Source organism: Hemiscyllium ocellatum, chromosome 1 (assembly GCF_020745735.1).
Source record: "Hemiscyllium ocellatum isolate sHemOce1 chromosome 1, sHemOce1.pat.X.cur, whole genome shotgun sequence".
NCBI classification, from domain to species: Eukaryota; Metazoa; Chordata; class Chondrichthyes; order Orectolobiformes; family Hemiscylliidae; genus Hemiscyllium; species Hemiscyllium ocellatum.
Window position 1 is genome coordinate 138,384,083 of NC_083401.1, and position 22,399 is coordinate 138,406,481.

At 40.1% G+C, this 22,399-nt stretch overlaps 1 protein-coding gene across 1 annotated transcript; it reads left to right on the plus strand.

Moving 5' to 3' along the window:
* The first annotated feature begins 18,892 nt into the window (after positions 1 to 18,892).
* Positions 18,893 to 21,264, plus strand: fabp2 (fatty acid binding protein 2, intestinal). Its single transcript, XM_060832443.1, has 4 exons — positions 18,893 to 18,959; positions 19,696 to 19,868; positions 20,089 to 20,196; positions 21,214 to 21,264. The coding sequence occupies exons 1-4, from the start codon at positions 18,893 to 18,895 to the stop codon at positions 21,262 to 21,264; spliced, it is 399 nt and encodes a 132-aa protein (XP_060688426.1).
* The last annotated feature ends 1,135 nt before the right edge of the window (positions 21,265 to 22,399 follow it).

Below are 22,399 nucleotides of genomic sequence, written 5' to 3' on the forward strand. Positions count from 1 at the left end.
GAGAAAGATAAATGTTTGTTGTGTTATGACGTTGATCAGTAAAGGAATCAAGGGGAATAAGACAGGAGTGGGGAGTTGGGGATTATCAGATAAGCCCTTATTGAATGATGGAGCAGACCGGAACCGGTGAATGACCTACCTCTGTTCCTACATCTTGTAAAAAGGGAGTTGGCGTTCAATCCTAGAATCCCTATAGTGTGGAAACAGGCCCTTCGGCCCAACAAGTCCACACCAACCTTCCAAAGAGTATCCCACCCAAACCCATTCCCCCTACCCTATTACTCTACATTTCCCCTGACTGAAGCACCCTAGCCTGCACATCCCTGAACACTATGGGACAATTTCGCATGGTCAATCCATCCTAACCTGCACATCCTTGGACTGTGGGAGGAAACCCACGCAGACAAAGAGAGAATGTGCAAACTAGAGGGGAAAGATATAAAAGGGACCTAAGGGGCGGAGGGTGGTGCGTGTATGGAATGAGCTGCCAGAGGAAGTGTTGGAGGTTGGTACAATTGCAACATTTAAAAGACATCTGGATGGGTGTATGAATAGGAAGGGTTTAGAGGGATATGGGCCAAGTGCTGGCAAACAGGACTAGATTAGTTAAAAATCAAACAACACCAGGTTATAGTCCAACAGGTTTAATTGGAAGCACACTAACTTTCAGAGCGACGCTCCTTCATCAAGTGATAGTGGAGGGCTCGACTGTAACACAGAATTTATAGCAAAAATTTACAGTGTGATGTAACTGAAATTATACATTGAAAAATTGATTGTCTGTTAAGCCTTTCAGCTGTTAGAATACAGTGATAGTTTCACTTCTTTCATGGGTAAACCACAAAACCTTTTTTTTAAAGTTGCATTCTCAGGTTAGCTGTTAACAATGGTGATTTCAGGATTAGATTAGGTTGGGATATCTGGTCAGCATGGACAAGTTGGACTGAAAGGTCCGTTTCCGTGCTGCACATCTCTGCGATTCTGTGACTCCACACAGGCAGTCACCCGAGGCTGGAATCGAACCCAGGTTCCTGATGTTGTGAAGAAGCTGTGCTAACCACTGAGCCACCGTGCCGTTCTGGGCTATTCATTACTTGATAATGATATTAATGTTCCAACTGGTGTTAGCTATTCATGATATAATTGCTCTATACTAGCATTCTGTTGATAGTAACTATATTATCACATAAGAACTAAAACATCAGTCAGATTTTAAACAAAAATGAAAGGTGCTAGAGAAACTCTGCAGGTCTGGCAGTATCCGTGGAAACAGAAACAGAGACAATGCTTTGAGCCCAGTATCTCTCAAGCTCTGCTGTTGGAGAGGGAGGAAGGGAGACCATGTATGGTTTATCCAATTGGAAAATTGAGTCGATGAAAGAATCACCCCAATTTCCCAGACAAGGTCTAAGAAGCCAAGCCTCACAACCCTAGGTCAGGCACCTCCTCCTGCAGATTGAAAGGCTGGGGCCAGGCAGGATCAATTATGAAGGGCCTTAATTGGTCCAGAGCAGAGGGGCCAATAGAGCCTTCATTTCTACTAGTTCAATCACAGCCAGTCCAGACCAGACGGAGGGATAGGTAGCTACAGAATCCAACAGTTTTCCTTCCCAACCAGTGTCCCAATCAGAAAACCTACTCACAGGGACCTGGAAAATCCTGCACTTGGACAATTAAGAGATATATGATAACAGTGGAATGTGAAGTTGTGGTAAAGGTCAGCCATGGTCCTGTTAAGTGCAGAGTAGGCTTGAAAGGCCGAATGTTCCTATTTGTTATGTTCTCATGACGTCCATTTGAACTTCCACAGCAGCACCAAGTTGCTGAGTGTCCCTTGCCCATGCTGCAGGGAAACATGAACATCGGTACTCAAACCTTCCTTCATGGTCAGATCCATACATGCTGTCTCGAAGCTGCTCACCATTCCCATGGTGGAAAGGATCTGCTGCCAAGCTCTGCATAACTTCCAATGCCACGTTGAATTTGAACTCGTCCATACTTGTTGACAGCGACAGGAGGCTATCCAACAGAGCTGTCAATGAGCCGAGCACCTCATTGTACATCATCGTCAGTATACCCCCTATCACCACATCAAATGTGCTCATCTCAGTCAGTTGTAACAGGCAATATCTTTTTCCCCTTGGCCTGTCTGCAGCCCACTCAAATTCAGGGGTCGCCTCTCGCGGGTCATGATTCTGTACCGTCCTCTGAAGTTTGTGGAATTTCAGTATCTAAAATGGCAGCTTCAAATGTACAATCAAGTGATCATACAGGTGCACAATCCTTTACCCGAAATGCTCGGGACCAGCTTATTTTCAGAATTTTTCAAATTTCAGAGTAAGTGACAGTTTGACAGCGAAATTTTTAAAAACCTTACCGGAGGAGCATGATTCACTAAGTAAAACGGGGGCCTTGAAATAAAATGGAGGCCAGCTGGTGCTGGACCATGCACCCCCTCTATCTCTGAGTGACACACAATGAGTGGGTGTGGACTTGAGTTAACCGTTTGCATGTTAAACAACTTTGTTAATGGGAAAAAAAACTTCACAAAAACCCTTTGGACTTTGGAGCTTTTTGGATTTCAGGATTTTGGATAAAGGATTGTCTACCTGTACATCATCATTTGTGCAGTGTAAAGAGTGGTATTTCTTGAAACATTTGAGAGTAGAAAGAGGAGGATTGGCAAGTGAGCAGAAAGCAACAGGTCATTGGCCCTGGCCTCAGGTACTTACATGTCATTGCCGAGATAGCAGAATGAGGGAGTATGGGGAGAAGAGCACAAGGCAATACTGTACTATGTACAGTGGACTGTGGTGAGGTTGGCTTCATGGTACAGAGCACCATCTCCTGTCATAGAACCCCTACAGCGTGGAAACAGGCCATTCGGTCCTTCGAGTCCACATCAACCATCCGTAGAGCATCCCACCCAAACCCAGCCCCTAACACTATAATCATGAATTTCCCATGGCTAATCCACTTAGCCTGTCATTCCTGGACACTGTGGACAATTTAGCATGCCCAATTCACCTAGCCTGCACATCTTTGGACAGTGGGAGGAAACTGGGGCACCTGAAGGAAACCCATGCAGACATGGAGAGAATGTGCAAACTTCACACAGACAGCTGGAATCGAGCCTGGAACCTGATGTTTTGAAGCAGCAGTGCTAAACACTGAGCCACCGTGCCACCCTAAACTCTGTCAGGTTTGGAGCTTCAGTCTTCCTTGGCCTCCACTGTATCTGCTCTATTTCCTGTGATTCTGCTGCAACTGAGAGGGACTGACTATGTTACACTGCATTTAAGTGACATTACTTCCATAAATGGATGATATGTAGAATCTGCGAGAGGAGGTATGAGACTGGATTGATTGGAGTGTGTACACGGGTGTGATACTACATCCAAAAGTTAAGCCTCAATGCTAATTACTACGGAATATGATAAGAGTAAAGGTGCATTGAGCAACATGAGCAAGATTGAAGGTGTACTTGTTAAGGGATACCATGTGAAGGTGCATTGACTGACAATGACTACACTTATAAATTCTGGCGGGATATGCCACAGATGACAAAACAGTAAGAAGGTTGTTTGAGCTAATATTTTATTACTTTACAGCTTCTATCCATCCTTGCAGTGTTTCTTAGACATTGATAACTGCAGTAGATGGCTCCATTTGTAAGTTTGTTGCCAGTGTAAAGCTGAGTCATACACAACGCAGAAAAGTCCATGAGGTGAATTAGCTGATCACAAAATCTGAGCAAGTCACTACTTGGTACCAGGTTAACCTTCTCCCTGTAGTAATCAGCAACTTCAATAAAGAGACAAGGTTAGAGAGAAATAAGAAATTATCTTTCAATCATATAATAATTATCAAGTTTTAGTAGGCATGTGCAGACAGATAACGCCAACTTGAGACAAAATACATGTATTGTTTAACTAGTACGAAAATATTATTTTTCAGAGGAACTCTTAAAGTATCTGTGCTGCTTTTTCTAAAAATGCTATCCAATTAATTTTTCCCACTTGCAGTTATTCGAAGAAAGTGAGGACTGCAGATGCTGGAAAGTCAGAGTCAAAAAGTGTGGTGCTGGAAAAGCACAGCAGGTCAGGCAGCATCTGAGGAGCAGGAGAGTCAATGTTTTGGACGTAAGCCCTTCATCAGGAATGTAGAGGGGGGTGTGGACGTTTCAGGCAGATGTTCTTCATCATATTGACTCTCCTGCTCCTCAGATGCTGCCTGACCTGTTGTGCTTTTCCAGCACCACACTTTTCGACTCTGACTCTCGAACATCCTCCTAATTCCTCCTAGTTGCTGAGAGCCTTACTGCAAAGCCTTTTCTAAGGATGACAATCTTGAAGACATTCTGCTCCTCCCTCCACAAGGATCTCACACTGCACCCTCCTCTGTCCTGAAGCTCTTCAGCCACGTCCTGAACCAGACCTGCAACTACAGTCGGGTTTCCTTCCTCAGCACCTACCTATGCAACTGACCTACCCCCATGGACTCCAGACTACATTCAGACCATCGCACTTCGGACCTGACCGAGACAACCACTACATACAGCAAATCCAAAGCCTCTAGAAATGGTTCTGCCTACAGATCCTTAGCCCCATGCTCCCAGCCATGTGCCACCACCTTCTCTCTCTGCAGTCAGCCCTGTCCCAGCTCAGGGCTTCACTCTCCCAGACCTGCAAAGAATCTCTGCTGTTCTTCATCCTCATCCACACCCTCAACCAACACTTTTTCCCAGACATTAAGGAACGTAAGTATGCCAAACTTTCTCACAGTTACATCCAAAGCCAGGAATCCTCAAGCACTACAGACCCTTTCCCTGGCCTTCTCCAGAGCTGGTTGGTACCATTATCCATGCAGCTGCTACAGCCGGCATAACATCCCAGACCCAACCCTCCAACTCGGTACCCTCCTTGACCTGTCCTACCTATCCATCTTCCTTCCCACCACACAACTTATAGTTATGCCTGGTAGCATAATATGGTCTGTATTGTTTCTAAGGAATTATTTGCTGCATGTATTCCTTTCATTCCATATCTTTTAAATTTGTGACTCTATTCATGCTGATGTAATAGCCTTTGTGCTTTTGATTGTAGGAGAATGTACCGCTGGTGGAGTTGTACTGAAAGGTGTGATATTTATACATAATAATATGTTTTAGAGTTTGAATTTCAAACTAGTTGTGCGTGGGTATTGCTCTTCTGTTTTTGTGAAAAGGTTTAATAATTATTTAGGTCGGTCTTTTCAGAACTGTAACTTTGAAATAGTGCATGGCAGCGAACAATGACTGGAGGCTTCATAGAGTTCATGGTAATTTGTTGATATTATGGGCTACAACTGAAGAGCCAAAACATTGAAAAACATTAATTTACCTTTGACTCAGATTAAGCTTGGAAAATTTCACAGATGGAGATAGTGAAGACTGCAGATGCTGGAAAGTCAGAATTGATAAAATGTGGAGCTAGAAAAAGGACAGCAGGTCAAGCAGCATCAGAGGAGCAGGAGAGTCAATGTTTCAGGTTGGCACCTTTCATGTCGAAGTGACGACTCCCCTACTCCTCTGATGCTGCTTGGCCTACTGTCCTTTTCCCAGTGCCACACTTTAATCAAATCTCAGAGATGGAAAAGCTTTAGTGTCAGTTTGAAGGAGATCTGAATGAATTCAGATGGAAGAATAGCTTCTTTTTGAAAAGGGTGCTTGTGCAGAGCACAATTAGCAAGGAGCAAATTACACACTGATTTGAATAGGCAAGATATATTCACACAAAAGCAAATGTGGAAAGATTTTAGGGAGAATACAAAGATTTTTCTTTTGGAATGATCTGCCTGGATTGCATGCAAAACAAATTTGTCACTGTACCGAGGTACATGTGACAATAATAAATAATAAATCAGATCAAAAAATTCACCCATTCAAAAAGCAACTTGTTTAGAAAGCATTCTGTTTCGTAATAGAGGAAGAAGGACACTCCAAACAATGACAAGAAACACTTTGGGCTGAATCTTGCCAGAAATATGATACGCTGGTGAAGGGGCAGTGAGATATATATATATTATATAGTGTGTATGGTGTATACATTATTATATTGTTGTTACAGCTAGAAACTAGAGTCCTTGCACAAATATATCAATAGGAAACATTTCAGAATTAGGTCCTTATAATGTGCAGCAGAAACCAGTAGGAATGGACTGGTGAAGTCTAAACTAAGGGCCTCTTCTGTGCAAGCACCCTGTTAGTATTAAACAAGATAAAGAAGACTAAAGTGGGACAGACATCACAGATCACAAATCAACATATCAGATAGACATTCAGTTCAGAGTCCAAACTCTAAAGGTGTAATGGATTCTCTGTTCCAAAGTAAACCTGATTGAGAAGCTTAGCTTCTGGTCAAAAGCAAGGAGCATACTAGAGGACACCACAGTTGCAGCAAAATCACCAGCTGCTGTCTGTGGTGGACATGGTGGTGATTGTGGTGGTGGCTGGGGAGGAGGAGTGGTGGGAATTAGAGTGGTATCTGATCCAAATCTTGCAGGATGGGATATGGAAGTGAGTGGGGACAATTTCATGAGGAGAGCTGGAGGGGCCAGGAGAAGGTACTTAGTTCAGCAAGAAACTATCCTTAACTCCCCTTCAATTGACACCCCTTTTTACCCTCTAACCTTTGGCTGAAGGTGCTGATTGCTGTAGACAGAAAGTTTATCTGGTGCCAACTATTAATTTCTTGGCATACTAAGATCAGCTAATTCAGCATGCACTGAACCTGAGACCTTGTTAAGTCCATATGACTCAGCTCTACACTGGCAACAAATTTTGCTCCGTGAGCCATTGATTGACATTATCATTTCAAAATCTTAACTAACATTGCAAATTGTACCTTATATAATGATTGCTAAAGTAACAAAGTGCAGAGTTTAAGACTGTTTCAGTTGATATAACAAAACCGATATCAGCTAGATAACCAAAAGTTTAATTTACGAAAGCCTAAACAACACGAATACAGACATTATTATCAGGGATATCATCAGTGCTTTGAACTTGGTAATCTGCAATATATACTGCATCCCATTTTTTTTTACTTTAGTCTCCTTATAGTTCAGTGCATTGGAAATATTTGTGCCGTATTGCTCTCCATTGGAAGACAATTCACTTTCAAGAAACAAGCCTATGGAATGCAAATTTCACTAAGAGCATTGTATTAGCCTAAACGTGAATATAAAGAATTTAAGTAAACTAATAACATTAAAACAGGCATAAATCAATAAAAACAAATAACGTTGACAATCTGAAAAAAGTAAATTATCAAGGTACAAAAAATGGGCACTGATCTGAACCAAGAGCTTTGCTGCTTCTTTCTCCCCTACAGAAAAGGCAGACTTGTTAGAGTACTTCCAGGATTTTCCATTTTTACTTTCAGATTTTCAGCTTCCATTAAATTTTGCTTTTGCAATCCAATGTATTTAATTTTAAGCTGATGACCAATAACATTACATGTGATAAACGAGCAAGCTTGTTCAATAGGATGATTTTAAATTCTAGAGATTATTTAACAATAGTGATATTTAATTTTCTCAGCACATTCAAGTTATTAGAATTGTAATTGACAAATAATTTTAAAAACAGTGACTAATTTTGAGAAGAGTAAGGAAGAACTGCTTGGACCTTTTGATATCCACATTATCACCTGTTTAGCTTAGATTCCCTACAGTGTGGAAACAGGCCCTTCCACCCAACAATTCCACACTGACCCTCCAAAGAGTAACCCACCCAGACCCACTCCTCTAGCCTATATTTACCCCTGACTAATGCACCTATCACCATGGGCAATTTAGCATGGCCAATTCACCTGGCATGCACATCTTTGGAATGTGGGAGGAAATCCATGCAGACACAGGGAAAATGTGCAAACTCCACACAGACAGTCACCCGAGGCAAGAATTGAACCTAGGTCCCTGGCACTGTGAGGCAGCAGTGCTAACCAATGAGCCACTGTGCCACCCACTTGTGCATGGTCTTCTGGAATATTTAATTGTCAAATTATGAACAATTAAACAAAATTTGTTGAAATAATATCACATTGTTCAATATTCTTCCCACCTCCCTGAAGCTAAGTACTATCTACAGCCTAGACCAGTGTTCCTAGGCTTCTAACTAAATGGGTTTAGCTTTAAACTTATTCTAACAGGTAGGAGGAGACATTAAAGACCACAACCAAAACAAAGACAGGTTTAGAATGCATGTAGGTCATTGCACACAATGTGGCGAATAAAGTTAGTGAGCCACAAGCACAAATAGTCATTCAGGAATAAGGAGCGGCTATAATAATGGAAATGAGGCTTAAAAATAATGAGACTGATTTCTTTGGAATCAAAGACACAAATTAGTCAGAAAAGGCAAGCAGGGGTAACACGACATGAGTTGCCATTGCTGATAAGGCCAAAAATGATGTCCTTGCCAAGTCCTTTTCTCTTGACTTTCAAATGTCAGCATTCCAGGATAAGGAAAATACTTCAAACACTTTCTGAAGGTTTGCTTGAAGTGCAGCAGCATCGACTACAGGGAGCCTGTGAGCAATCGTTCACAATGGCAACAACCTGCTCTTGCCTGAATGAGAACATTTTCTGATTCAGTGTGTGGGTGTACCCACTAAAGAAGGTGCAAAACTTGACTTACTCTTGGGAAATAAGGCAGGGCAGGTGACTGAGGTGTTATTGGGGGAGCACTTTAGGACCAACGACCATAATTGTATTGGTTTTAAAATAGTGATGGAAAAGGATAGACCGAATCTCAAAGCTGAAGTTCTAAATTGGAAGAAGGCTAATTTTGTCGGTGTTAGGCAAGAACTTTCAAAAGCTGATTGGGGATAGACGTTCACACATAAAGGGACGGCTGGAAAATGGGAAGCATTCAAAAATGAGATAACAAGAGTCCAGAGACACTATATTTCTATTAGGGTGAAAGGAAAGGCTGGTAGGTGGAAGGAAAGCTGGCTGACTAGAGAAACTGATGTTTTGGTTAACAAAAAGAAGGAAGCAAATGTCAGGTATAGATAGGAGAGATCGAATGAATCCTTAGAAGAGTATAAAGGCAGTAAGAGTAAAGAGGGAAATCAGGAGGGCAAAAAGGGATTATGGGATAGCTTTGGCAAATAGGGTAAAGGAGAATCCAAAGGGTTTTTACAAGTACATTAAGGACAAAAGGGTAACTAGGGAGCAAATAAGGTCCCTCAAAGATCAGCAAGGCAGCCTTTATGTGGAGCCGCAGGAGATGGGGGAGATACTAAATGAGTTTTTTGCATCAGTGTTTACTGTGAAGAAGGACATGGAAGATATAGAATTTAGGGAAATAGATGGTGACATCTTGAAAAATGTCCATAGTACAGAGGAGGTGGTACTGGATGTCTTGAAATGCATAACAATGAATAATTCCCCAGGACCTGATCAGGTATACCTTAAAACTCTGTGGGAAGCTAGGGAAGTGATTGCTGGGCCCTTTGCTGAGATATTTCTTTCATCGATAGTCACAGGTGAGGTGCTGGAAGACTGGAGGTTGGTTAACATGGTGCCACTATTTAAGAAAGGTGGTAAGGAAAAGTCAGGGTGAGCCTGACATCGGTGGTGAGCAAGTTGTTGGAGGAAATCCTGAGAGACAGAATTGACATGTGTTTTGAAAGGCAAGGACTGATTAGGGATAGTCAGTATGGCTTTGTGCATGAGAAATTAAGTCTCACAAACTTGATTGAGTTTTTCGAAGAAGTAACAAAGAGGATTGATGAGAGCAGAGTGGTAGACATGATCTACATGGACTTCTGTAAGGCATTTGACACGGTTCGTCATGAGAGACAGTTTAGCAAGGTTAGGTCTCATGGCATAGAGTGAGAATTAGCCATTTGGATACAGAACTGGCTCAAAGGTAGAAGACAGAGAGTGATGGTGGAGGGTTGCTTTTCAGATTGGAGGACTGTGATCAGCAGTGCGCCACAAGGATTGGTGCTGGGTCCACTGCCTTTTATTATTTATATAAATCATTTGGGAGGCATAGTTAGTAAGTTTGTAGATTTGGTGGACAGTGACAAAGGCTACCTCAGAGTAGAACAGGATCTTGATTGGATAGGAAAATAGGCTGAGGAGTGGCAGATGGAGTTTAATTTAGATAAATGTGAGGTGCTGCATTTTGGAAAAGCAAATCATAGCAGGACTTATACACTCAATGGTAAGGTCCTGGGGAGTGTTGCTGAACAAAGAGATCTTGGAGTGCAGGTTCATAGCTCCTTGAAAGTGGAGTCACAGGTAGATAGGACAGTGAAGATGGTGTTTGGTATGATTTCCTTTATTGGTCAGAGTCTTGAGTACAGGAGTTGGGAGGTCATGTGGCTGTACAAAACATTGGTTAGGTCACTTTTGGAATATTGTGTACAATTCTGGTCTCCTTCCTATTGGAAGGATGTTGTGAAACTTGTAAGAGTTCAGAAAGGATTTACAAAGATGTTTCCAGGGTTGGAGGATTTGAGCTAAAGGGAGAGGCTGAATAGGTTAGGGTTGTTTTCCCTGCAGCATCGGAGGCTGAGGGGTGACCTGAAAAGGTTTATATAATCACACGGGGCATGGATAGGATAATTAGACAAAGTCTTTTCTCTGGGGTGAGGGAGTCCAGAGCTAGAGGGCATAGGTTTAGGGTGAGAGGGGCAAAATATAAAAGGGACGAAAGGGGCATCTTGTTTACACATCTGGATGAGTACATGAATAGGAAGGGTTTAGAGGGATATGGGTCAAGTGCTGGCAAATGGGACTATATTGGGTTGGAATATCATGGACGAGTTGGACCGAAGGGTCTGTTTCTATGCTGTAAATCTCTATGACTCTATCTATGACAAAGCAGGCAGTAGCAAAGAAGACAAGAAATGCAGATAATCCTGCACCTGAGATTCTACACCTCATGGGACACCCTGTTCACTTATCCAAAAATCTGAGAGTTAAGAAATGACCTGTTCAGTCAAACGACTGAAACCTTGAGGAGACATAATTTTTAAATCAAGGGACAGCTGATGAATTTCTTTACTACATTCCTTTAGTACACTTCCAAAATAGCTCTTTTATCCATTTTGGCACAAAATTATTCACATAGCCTAAGCACAACTTAAGCACTGTTTTGCACATATCCACTGGAATCCCTGATCATAGCTCTTTACAATTACTCTAGTGAAACAATAATTAATATAATTAATGCAAAATTAATGTAGATCCTGAACTTACACTGGCACAACAAAATGAATCTCTTCCATTAAAACCCCTCCACACTTAATATTCCCTTGCATCATACATGCACAATTCTTCCAATATATCATTAAGGTAAATTTTCTGATACTCCAATACAACAGCCTTGTATACAGTGTAAATAAGGGATGGAATTTCTTGATCCCTGGCTTTGCTCTTGAATAATTTGAGGTTTGGAGCATGCCAACTTGCCCAGTCTATTTAAGTCTTTTGCACTAATTAGGCACTAATTCAACAAGCAAATGTAAGTGTTTCGAAAATTCAATCTCACATTAAGATTGGCATTCTGTCATATTGTTTTAATATTATTCTAAACGCAAAAGGGTATTGCACTTTGAAGTATGCCACTTGTATAGTTCTGTAGTGGCATTTGGAATGTATTAGAGTTGTGTTATTAATACGTTCAGGAATATGTCGTAGATGGACTATTAGCTGCAGTAGAATCCTATTCCAACACAATCTGCAACCTCATTGCCTGTCATATCGCTGCCTTTATCATAACTATCAATCCAAGGGTTCATTCCTGGTTCAATGAAGAGTGCAGGAGAGCATGCCAGGAGCAGCACCAAACATGCCTAAATATGAAATGTCAACTTGATAAAGCTGCCAACCATAATGACGTGTATGCCAAACAGCATGAACAGAAAGTGATTAACACAGCTAAGTGATTCCATAACCAATGGAGCAGATCTAAGCTCTGCACTCTTGCCACACCCAGTTGAGAATTGTGGTGGGCAATTAAACAACTATCTGGAGGAGGCGGTTCCAAAAATATCCTCATTCTCAATCATGGAATAGTCCAGTCCGTTAATGTGAAAGATAAGGCTGAAGGTTTCATAGCAACCTTCAGCCAGAAATGCAACAGGATGATCCATAGCAGCCTCCTCCAGTGGTCCCAGCATCACAGATACAAGTCTTCAGCCAATTTGATTCACTCCACGTGATATCAAGAAATGGGTGGAGGCACTGGATACAGCAAAGACAATGGGCCTTGACAACATTCCAGCAATAGTACTGAAGACTTGTTCTCCAGAACTTGCTGCTCCCCGAGCTAAGCTGTTCCAGTACAGTTACAACACTGGCATCTACCCGACCATGTGGAAAATTGCCCAGGTATACTCTGTACACAAAAAGCAGGACAAATCCAAACCAGTCACTTACTGCTCTGTCAGTCTACTCACGGTCATCAGTAAAATGCTAGAAGGTGTCATCAACAGTGCTATCAAGCAGCATCTGCTCAGTGATCCTAAGCCACTCGGTTTGGGTTCTGCCAGGGCCACACAGCTCCTGACCTCATTACAGCCTTGGACTCAAGATCTGAATTCCAAGGTGAGATGAGATTGACAGCCCTTGACATCAAGGCTGCATTTGACCAAGTGTGGCATCAAGGAGCACAAAGGAAGATGTTGTGATCATTGGATATCAGTCATCTCAGCTCCAAGACATCTCTGCAGGAGTTCCTCAGGGTAGTGCCCTCGGCTCAATCATCTTCAGCTACTCGATCAATGACCTTCCCTCTATAATGAAATCAGATATGGGATGGTCAGCGATGCTTTCCCAATATTCAGCACCATCTGTAATTCTTCAGATACTGAAGCCATCTGGGTCCAAATGCAGCAAGATCTGGACAATATTTGGGTTTAAGATGAAGGAATATATTGAATTGAATCAAATCATTTATTGACATGTGTAATCAATGTAAAATACAGTGAAAAGTGAGTACTGTTGCTATGCATAGGTGCTATTCACATTAACTTAAAGTAAAATACAAAATGAAGAAAAATAACTAAAAGAGAGTCCAATCTATCCTGCTCCATTGCTACAGTCCCACTCTGGGCTACACCAGCCCACGCCACGCTGTCACTGCTGTGAAGGTCCTGCTATATTTCAGCATGGTGACTGGTGGTGTTCCACAGGGGTCAGCCTTGGGACCATAACTATTCAGTTTAGACATTAACAATCTGGACAAAAGAAATGAGGGCACTATTGCAAAATTTGAAGATGACACAAAGGTAGATGGAGTGGTAAGTTGTGCTGAGGAAGCAGGAAGGCTGCAGGAGGAGTTGGACAAGCCAGAAGAGTGAGCAAAGAAGTGACAGATAGAATATAATGTGGGAACGTGTGAGGCTATGCACATTAATAAGAAGAATAGGGACATATTATTTTCTAAATGAGGAAAAGATTTGGAAATCTCAACCACAAAGGGATGTAGGAGTCCTAGTTTAGGATTCTATTAATGTTAACATGCAGGTTCAGTTTGTAGTTACAAGGCAAATGCAATGTTAACATCTATTTCAAGAGGGTTAGAATACATGAGTAGTGATGTACTGCTGAAGAGAATATTGCCAGCAGTTTTGGGCCACATACCTCAGAACAGATGTGCTGGCCTTCGAACGGGTCCAGAGGAGGTTTACAATGAACCTGGGGAAGAAGAGTTTGTCATATGAGGAGCAGTTGAGGGCTATGGATCTGTACTCAGTAGTCGAGAAGGATGAGAGGGGGATTTCATTGAAACTTACAGAATACTGAAAGGACTGGATTAAGTAGATGTGGAGAACTAGAAGAGACTGGTATTTGAGGGCACACTCTCAGAGTGAAGGGATGACTCTTTAGAACTGAGATGAGGAGAAATTTCTTCAGCCAAAGAGTCATCAATCTGTGGAACTCATTGCTGCAGAAGGCTATGAAGGTGAGGTCATTGAATGTATTTACACCAGAGAAGGACAGCTTCTCCTTTAATAAGGGAATCAAGAGTTATGGAGAGAAAGACAGAGAATAGGAATGAGAAACATATCAGCCATGATCAAGCATGCAGCAGACTCGATCGGCCAAATGGCCTAATTCTGATACTTTACGATTTTTTGAAAAGTGGCAAGTAACATTTGTGGCACATAGCGCCAGACAATGACCAACTGCAATAAAAAAAATCCAAATATCACCCTTTGACATTCAAAAACATTACCACCACTGAATCTGTATCCATCAACATCCTGGAGTTGCAGAGACCAGAATCTCAACTGGACTTGCCATTTAAATATTGTGGCTACAAAAGCAGTTCAGAGGCTAAGAATTCTGCAGTGAGTAACTCACCTCCCTAAAGCCTGTTCTCCATCTACAAGTCAGACTGCAATGGCATATTGCCCACTTGCCTGGATGAGTGCAGCTCCAGCAACACTCAAGAACCTTGATACCATCCAGGACAAACCAGCCCACTTAACTAGCACTACATCTACAAAGATCCACTCCCACCATCACCAATACTCAGTAGAAGTAATGTGTAACATTTACAAAATGCACAAGTTCAATATTTTCTAAACACATGACCACTTCCATCTAGAAGGACAAGGATAGCACATACATAGGAATGCCACCAGCAAGTTCCCCTTTACGTCCCTCATCATCCTAACTTGGAAATGTATCGCCATTCCTTCACTGTTGCTGGGTCAAAATCATGGAACTCCCTCCCTAGATCAACTTACACTAAATGGATTGCAGTGGTTCAAGAACACAGCTCACCAACACCTTCTGAAGAGTAATTAGAGACGGATGATAAATGCTGACCCAACTGGCATCAACCAAGTCCCATACGTAAATATTAACAAAAAAGTGTTAGGAATTTGAGGGGCTTCTGTATGAATTATGATCTGTGGGAACATAGAGCTTTGCTATTTAATACCAGTTTGAGAGGGAAGGTTGTTGTGGTATTCATACTAAGTGAAATCTAGCGAGAAGGTGATCCAGATGCAGTTGACAGCAATCTAGGGACACATTAAAGAGACCATGAGGTTAACATAGCATATGCCTCTCTTAATTAGAATCATGTGGGCTTCTAAGATATCTCACTATCTACCCTTCTGTCTATTTTTCTCTCTTTACTCCAATCTCTTTTGTTTTGACTGTATTAAGATGGTGATTCATCCTTCAGATGTCAGCTCTGAACAGGAGTCTTCCTCCCAGTTACGTCTAGGTAAGTCAACAAGACATCTTGTTAGTTTTGGCTCTGGTTACCTGAGCCCAAACCAATTGTGGAGCTGAAGCCAGGTGCTAGGCTGGTTCACGTGTATGCAGTGGTCTACTACCTGATTCTAGGATTGGTAAAGGATGCCTCTTTCCTTCAGCACTTAACACTACCAAATCATAACCTGATTGATAGCGAAGGTAAACCACTGGGTGAGTTCAAAAGTAGGGCAGTTTCAAAGCCACAGAACTGCGCATTCAACCTTTGCCACTTCTGGATTATCCATCCCTATATTTTTGCTTCTTTCAGTCTTCACCTACTCTCTATTCATTTGCACTTTCCCTGCCAGTGGCCTAATGAAAATGTTTGTATTCAATGTTAAAATTACATAGAAGTAACAGAATGTACAAAACAGAATCAGTCTATCCATCCCAATTTGTCTCTGATGGTGCTTATAATAAATGAGTGTTCTTACATTCCAGCTATATCAGCCCAGCCTTTAATTAGATCTCTCTACTCCCTTTAGTCTCAATAACTCCACCTGTTTCCTTTTTGCAAGTATCTGAGCTAATTGCCCCACGCATCACGTACAGTGATAGTGAACCCCACAAGTTTGAAAAGATGCGCCTTTCCAGCAACGTATTTTCAGCTCTGATCTCCAGCATCTGCAGTCCTCACTTTCTCCTAAAAGATGTGTGATAGCCTTACACATATAAATCTGTATATCAGCTTCATTTGCGTAATTTTAAATATACACACTGCATAAGCTAATTTTGGCATCTGATTAAATGTTAACGATCAAGGTGGTCACAGAACTCCAACATTTAACCAGAGAAAACCAGCAAGGAAGAAATAGAAGATGAACAGCAAGTTAATTATCTGGGCCTTGTGTACTAACTTATAATACTGCTAACTTAGATCGTGTCTTTAACAATAACTTATATTGTGTAATAAATACAGTGAAACCCGATGTGTTTAATTGTTAGATGGAGGGGAAATGAAAAAAGGAAACAGACACCAATGAAGCAGAGCAAGAAAGGGTCAAGGTAGAGACAGACGGGATGGTCAAACTTGTTCATCTTTGAGGAGAAGTTTGGAAGTATTGGCAAAATAGGATAGGTGTTTAGGAATAGAAAATGAAAGTTTGAGGCTTTGATAGCTGCTGCTATTATGAATCAATGCTGATGCAAAAGGAGGAGGAATAATGCACAGTCTAAACTTGTCTGAAAAAAAGTTTCAGAGTTAGGGTAAAGAGAAGCTTGGCAGAGATTGGCAAAATAAATTAGTTTAATGAACTAAAGAACTGTGAGTCAAAACTTGATATGGAATAAGATCTGCTTGGCTGGTGCTAGATAAGATGCCCTTTATATAGACATCATTGGGAAAGTAGAGACTGGAAGTAATATGCCACTATAACAATAATTAATTTCCAACATAGTTGAAAGACTGACCACCCATCGATCCTGCTCATGAAAATAATTGATATTAATTAACAATTTGTAGAAGTTAATTCATCTGCACAAATATTACTTTGTTGTGAAAGCTTTGCAATTATATCCACTTTGACAAGATGTCTACAATAATTTATTGTATATCTTCAGTTCCCTTCTTTCAGCTATTAGCTCCATAATATAGCAGGGAAGAATAACTCCAAAGCATAGAGGCATTATTCTAAGTTTAAAGGCTCTGAACAAAAACGATCACAAGTTCCAAAATACATTTCTATTTTAATCATACGAAACTGTTAAAGAATCAGCGAAGATTGATTTTTCAACCGGTAATATTGAGCACCCACACACATTTTTCCTCAAATAAAAATAAAGTACTGCAGATGCTGGAAAACTGAAATTAAAAACAATGTGCTGGAGAAACTCAGCAGGTGGGAGATTCTTCACAATGTACCATTACATACTTTTTTTTCCAACATGTAGATCAAGGAGTGGTCATTTATGCATTTGTTCATCATATTAAATCCATCCACCCAACTCATGTGAGACTTAAGTTTCAACTCAGCTCCCAAGGCATGGACCTGCTTTATATAACTGACTTGCTGGTATAAGAACAGATCCGGGAAATGGAAGATTTCTGAATAATCCAATTAAAATATTCCATTTTTTGCACAAATTATGTTTCATTATTAATTGTCAATGGCTTGGATAAAATACATAATAACCAATAAGTACATAAAGCACAACTAAACCAAATGCATGCACCAGGATGGATAAAGTACATGGTATTTGTGCCATGTACATTCCTGATGTATTAATGACAATGTAGATTTAACTGCCCAGCACACCATGTTTCTGAATGTCTTAAGAGTATTATTTACATTTAATACTTTAACATGTCAAATATTTAAGTCTTGAAATCGTACTTTGTGATAATAGCAGGGTAACATCTTCATGAGTTATTTAAACAGAAGTATTGAGATATTTATAACTGTTGAGACAGTGAAAAGAAACAGTTTAATTTGGAAGGCTGTGAATGACTTTTGAAATTGTACTAACAATAATAACTAATTAAGCCATACAATTGCTCCACATTTTGCCAAAATATAGAATGGTCCAATTTAACTTATATATTTGCATGTCACTTCACTTTCATGATAGTTAGGCATTTATTCCTATAAACTTTAATTGTAAAACACAATGATAAGACAACAATCTTTGTATCTCACATTGATAGTAGGTAGAGATAAGCAGCTCATAATATCTGATTTTAAAAAGTGCAGTGCATAATCTACTCCTGCCACTCCTTCACTGATTGCAAGCGTATATCTTTTTAAATATAGTGATAATCCACATTGCAATATGGCCACTGTACAAGTACAGTTGTGACCAATGACATTACCTGCCTGTAATATGACAGGCAGCAGGAAGCACATTCACTGTGTTCCATGTGCAACAACATCATCATCAGCATGGGGGTCTGCCTCAAGGTATCCAGGAAGGTGAGGTGGAGACCAGTGCTCTGCCCAAAGCAGGAGAAAGGCGAGGAATGAAAATGGGGTCAGAGAAAGACCTGCATTAGGAGCAGGAATGAGGAAGGTTTCAGGGTGTGGTGGTCTGTACTAGGAGTGGGCATGAGTCAATTGGAACTCCCTGTATTGAGAGTGTGGCATGTGGTGATCTGCACTGGGAGCTAGCCTCCATTTTGTCTGGAATTGAGGCAAAGATTGGGAGGCCAAAGGGGGAGTGGGAGAGTGAATGAAATTACTAAGAGAAAATGAAGTAAATACTTTTTATTTTGCAGTACAGGGAACTATATTATACATCATAGCAACCCCCCAGTTGAGAATGATTTCAGATTCTTTAAGTTCTTTATGCTACTTAGTTCATAAGATACATTGCCTTTTTGTCACAAAGAAACATGCCAATAATTCTGAAGAATGGCAAACTGGAATATTGTGGGGTTTTTTGGTTAAAACTATCTGCCAAATTTATCAAGTCCCACCCCTTAAAGTTTTAACGTGCTTACGTAATATTCCATTATAATGTCCTTGGTAGAAGTCACATGAAGTAATTGAACTTTACCCAGCCACATCACAATCATACTGATAAAACCCTAGCTGTGACTAACCTGTAAGCTTTAAAAGCTGAAACTGGAGGAGAGATTTTACACTGGCAGTTTAGGGGAGCCCGCTCTCATTAAAATATGGCATTCAACGGTACCTGGAAAGCTGAAAAAAATGACAACTATGACAAGTTTATGGAACAGATGGGTGAGTATGATAATAGACATTCAACTAATTCATAACTGTAAATTTGTACAAACAAAAATATTCATGCAAACAATTTTCAAAACAATTTTCACTTCAGAAAATATCACTGGAATAGAAAAACACTGTCTTGTCAGTAAGAGTACATAAAAGTGTCTATAGAATTTTGGCATTAATAGGTTCCTGTATTTTATTCTGCTTTTAGAAATTATGCACTATTAAAGAACTAATAAACTCGTAAATTAACTATTTTCTCATGCTATTAAAATACTTTTGCAACAAGAGGGAAAATCTAGGCTAGCCATTGCAACTACAGAACAATCTTAAATTTTGAGAAGCTTAATAGTGCCAAACACAAATTATTGGCAGTTTTGTTTAGTCATTAGTAGTACACAAAGGCAATTTGTGAGAAAACAATTTATACCCTAACTGATTACTTTCTGCTGTAACTGAATAAACTTGAATAATGAACACTGAATGCATGATGTAACATTTTAATACAATTACTGTAAAAACTTTCTTCTGCAAGTTGGCACTAAAAGTTTCCTAAAATTCCAAATCAATTTGTTTTTCTTTATGATTCACAAGGCATGCTATCCCCCTTTCCCTAATTTGAATTATTTGTAATGTACATCTTCATGATTGCAAAGCAGAAAGAAAATTCTACAGCTTGTATTTAAAAATAGCTTGGGATTCGATTTCAATTTAATAACGTAACAATCCTCATTTTAACCCCCAGGAATAAATGTTATGAAAAGAAAGCTTGCCAGCCATGATAACCTGAAACTTACAATTCACCAAGATGGGGATAAGTTTACTATCAAAGAGTCCAGTACCTTTCGAACAAAAGAAATTGAGTTCACTTTGGGAGTAGCATTCGACTATGTCCTGGCAGATGGAACAGAAGTGAATGTAAGAATCAGAAAGAGCGTTTATTGCTCTCGTACAGTTTAATTAAATAATCTGTGCAATTAATAACATGTTTTTGGGAAGGAGTTGAGAGAGTAACTAAAGTTATTTGTGTTTGTTCCTTGTTTAACTACATTGCTTATGTTCTGTGCATTCCTACAACAATTTTATTAGCTTTATCCCTTCAAAATTGGGACTAACAGAACGTAATTCTTTGCTCCAGGGTTCATGGGTTTGTGAGGGAAACAAGCTTGTTGGAAAGTTCGTCAGAAAAGACAATAGCAAGGAGCTGCTGACAACAAGGGAAATTGTTGGAGATGAGCTTGTACAGGTAAATTTACTGCTGGGTGTCAGTTACTCATTTACTCATAAATAATACCATAAAGTACAATTTGTTGAAAAATGCTAGTAAGAGGAATTGTAATTAATTTTAGTTTTTTTTTAGTATTTCCTGACTTCTTTGAATTTTTGCAAATATCTTTTTAAGGTCTATGTAAAGAACTTGTATGTGCACAGTGCATCTTCAGAACACCCCCAAAGCACTTCATTACAATGGTGTATTAACTGTTTTGCTCAAAAAACTCAAGAGTCAATTTCAGTCAAATGTATCACAAAGAGCAAACAAATATTGGGAATATAACGGTCATTTTTACTGAAGCTGGTTGAGGGCTAAACATTAGGCAACACATCTTAAGCAGCAATACTTCTTGGGGATCTTACGCCCTCTTTGCCATTTCCAGTTAATATGATAGAGCTCCTACAGTGCAACACTCCCCTCATTACTGCAATAAAGTGCCACCTAGGTTATGTGCTTAAGGCCAGAGAGCCAATTGAGCACTATTATGCCAAGCCAAATCTTTAACTCAAGTGCTAATCAGAAATCTGGCTTGGAAGATGTACAAAATCAGCCAACTTAAGGTAAGGCTTAAGAAATACTGTCACAATACTATTGTAACCTGAGGATGGAGAGGATAGACTGAGAATTTTTACCTGTTAAGTTGCTCTACACCTTCCTCTCGTGATTTTCCTCCTCAGTACCATTTGGATATTTTGATAATGGAGTGTGATTCTCATTCACGAGGTGTAGTTTAGGGTTAACAGAGACATTGCTCAGCAGCACACATGACAGCATGATCAATTCCCTTTCCTCAGGGACTTTCAAATAGTGAATATTGAAGCATGTTTAAAACAAAACACTCTGTAACTTGAAATAGAACATTTTTAACAAAAACATCTTATCCCAGTATTAATGTCATCACAGAACAGTTCAACACACCTGTCTTTACTGTTGTGATATATTACCTCAGATTTAAAACCAGTGCAATAACATTTATAAAATCTCTTACAGGCTTATTCATATGAAGGAGTTGATGCCAAGAGATTTTTCAAAAAGGAATAAATACCTGTTATTGTGACAGCATCATAACAATGAATTGTTAAGTGTGCTAGTGTCACAACTCTGGACTGATGGATATCTACCCAAAGTAATTTCACTAACTGTCTGGCCCATAGCTCTGACAAAACAGAAACAGAAGTTGACATCTCACATCTCTCTAAAGTTTGACAGATGTCAATGAATACACCCTCGTTAATTCAGCTAATTAGGAGGTGCAACATTAAATTGTACAGGTTGAAGTGAAACTTTGTTATTTTTCAACAAGAAATAAAAGTTTTATATATTGCTAAAATGTCATGATTGTTTATTGTCATTGTACAAAGTGTTCGATGTAACACAATTACAAATGCTTCCCACAATATACATAAAGTCTACAGGGAAAACATTTTCCCTATTCTGCTCACAATAATGATTTAAATAGTTTCCTTCATTTCATAGAATTAGAGACAGCCTACAGCATGAAAGCAGGCCATTCTGCTCATCGACCCTCTGAAGAGCATCCCACCCAGAACCACTCCCTTACCCTATAACTGCAACCCTACAGGCAGTTTAGCCGATCCACCTGACCTGCATGTCATTGGACTATGGGAGGAAACCAGAGCACCTGAGGAAACCCACACAGACATGGGGAGAATGCACAAACCCCATGTGTCTGTGGACAGTCGTCCGAGGGTGGAATCGAATTTGTTTTGATTTTTCCTGCTGATATTAATTCATGTGTCGATTATCACTACGTTTGATCTTCATTTCATGACAAAAAAAGTTGCTTTTCATTTGAAAATAACAATTACTGACAACATTGCACAGCACGAGCCAAGAAATTCTATATATTTTGGTTTCTGCTGGAACCATGTCTGATGTCTTGGTTCGCGACCACCAATCCTTCTTGCTAGTATCAGCCTAGAAAACTAATACCACATGGGAAAGGATGGTCACGTGATGTCTCAGAGAGAAGACAAGCTCAATGTTGATAAACAGTAAATTTGTTTGTTACATAATGCTTAATGCCTAGTTGCACATATGATTGTCTTTTGTACAGCATCAGGCTCAAATTAAGAGCTATTTCAAGTTCCACTACTAAAACATTCTCATACAGCATTAGTGACCAGCACAGGATTCTAACAACTCTGGCTGGCTC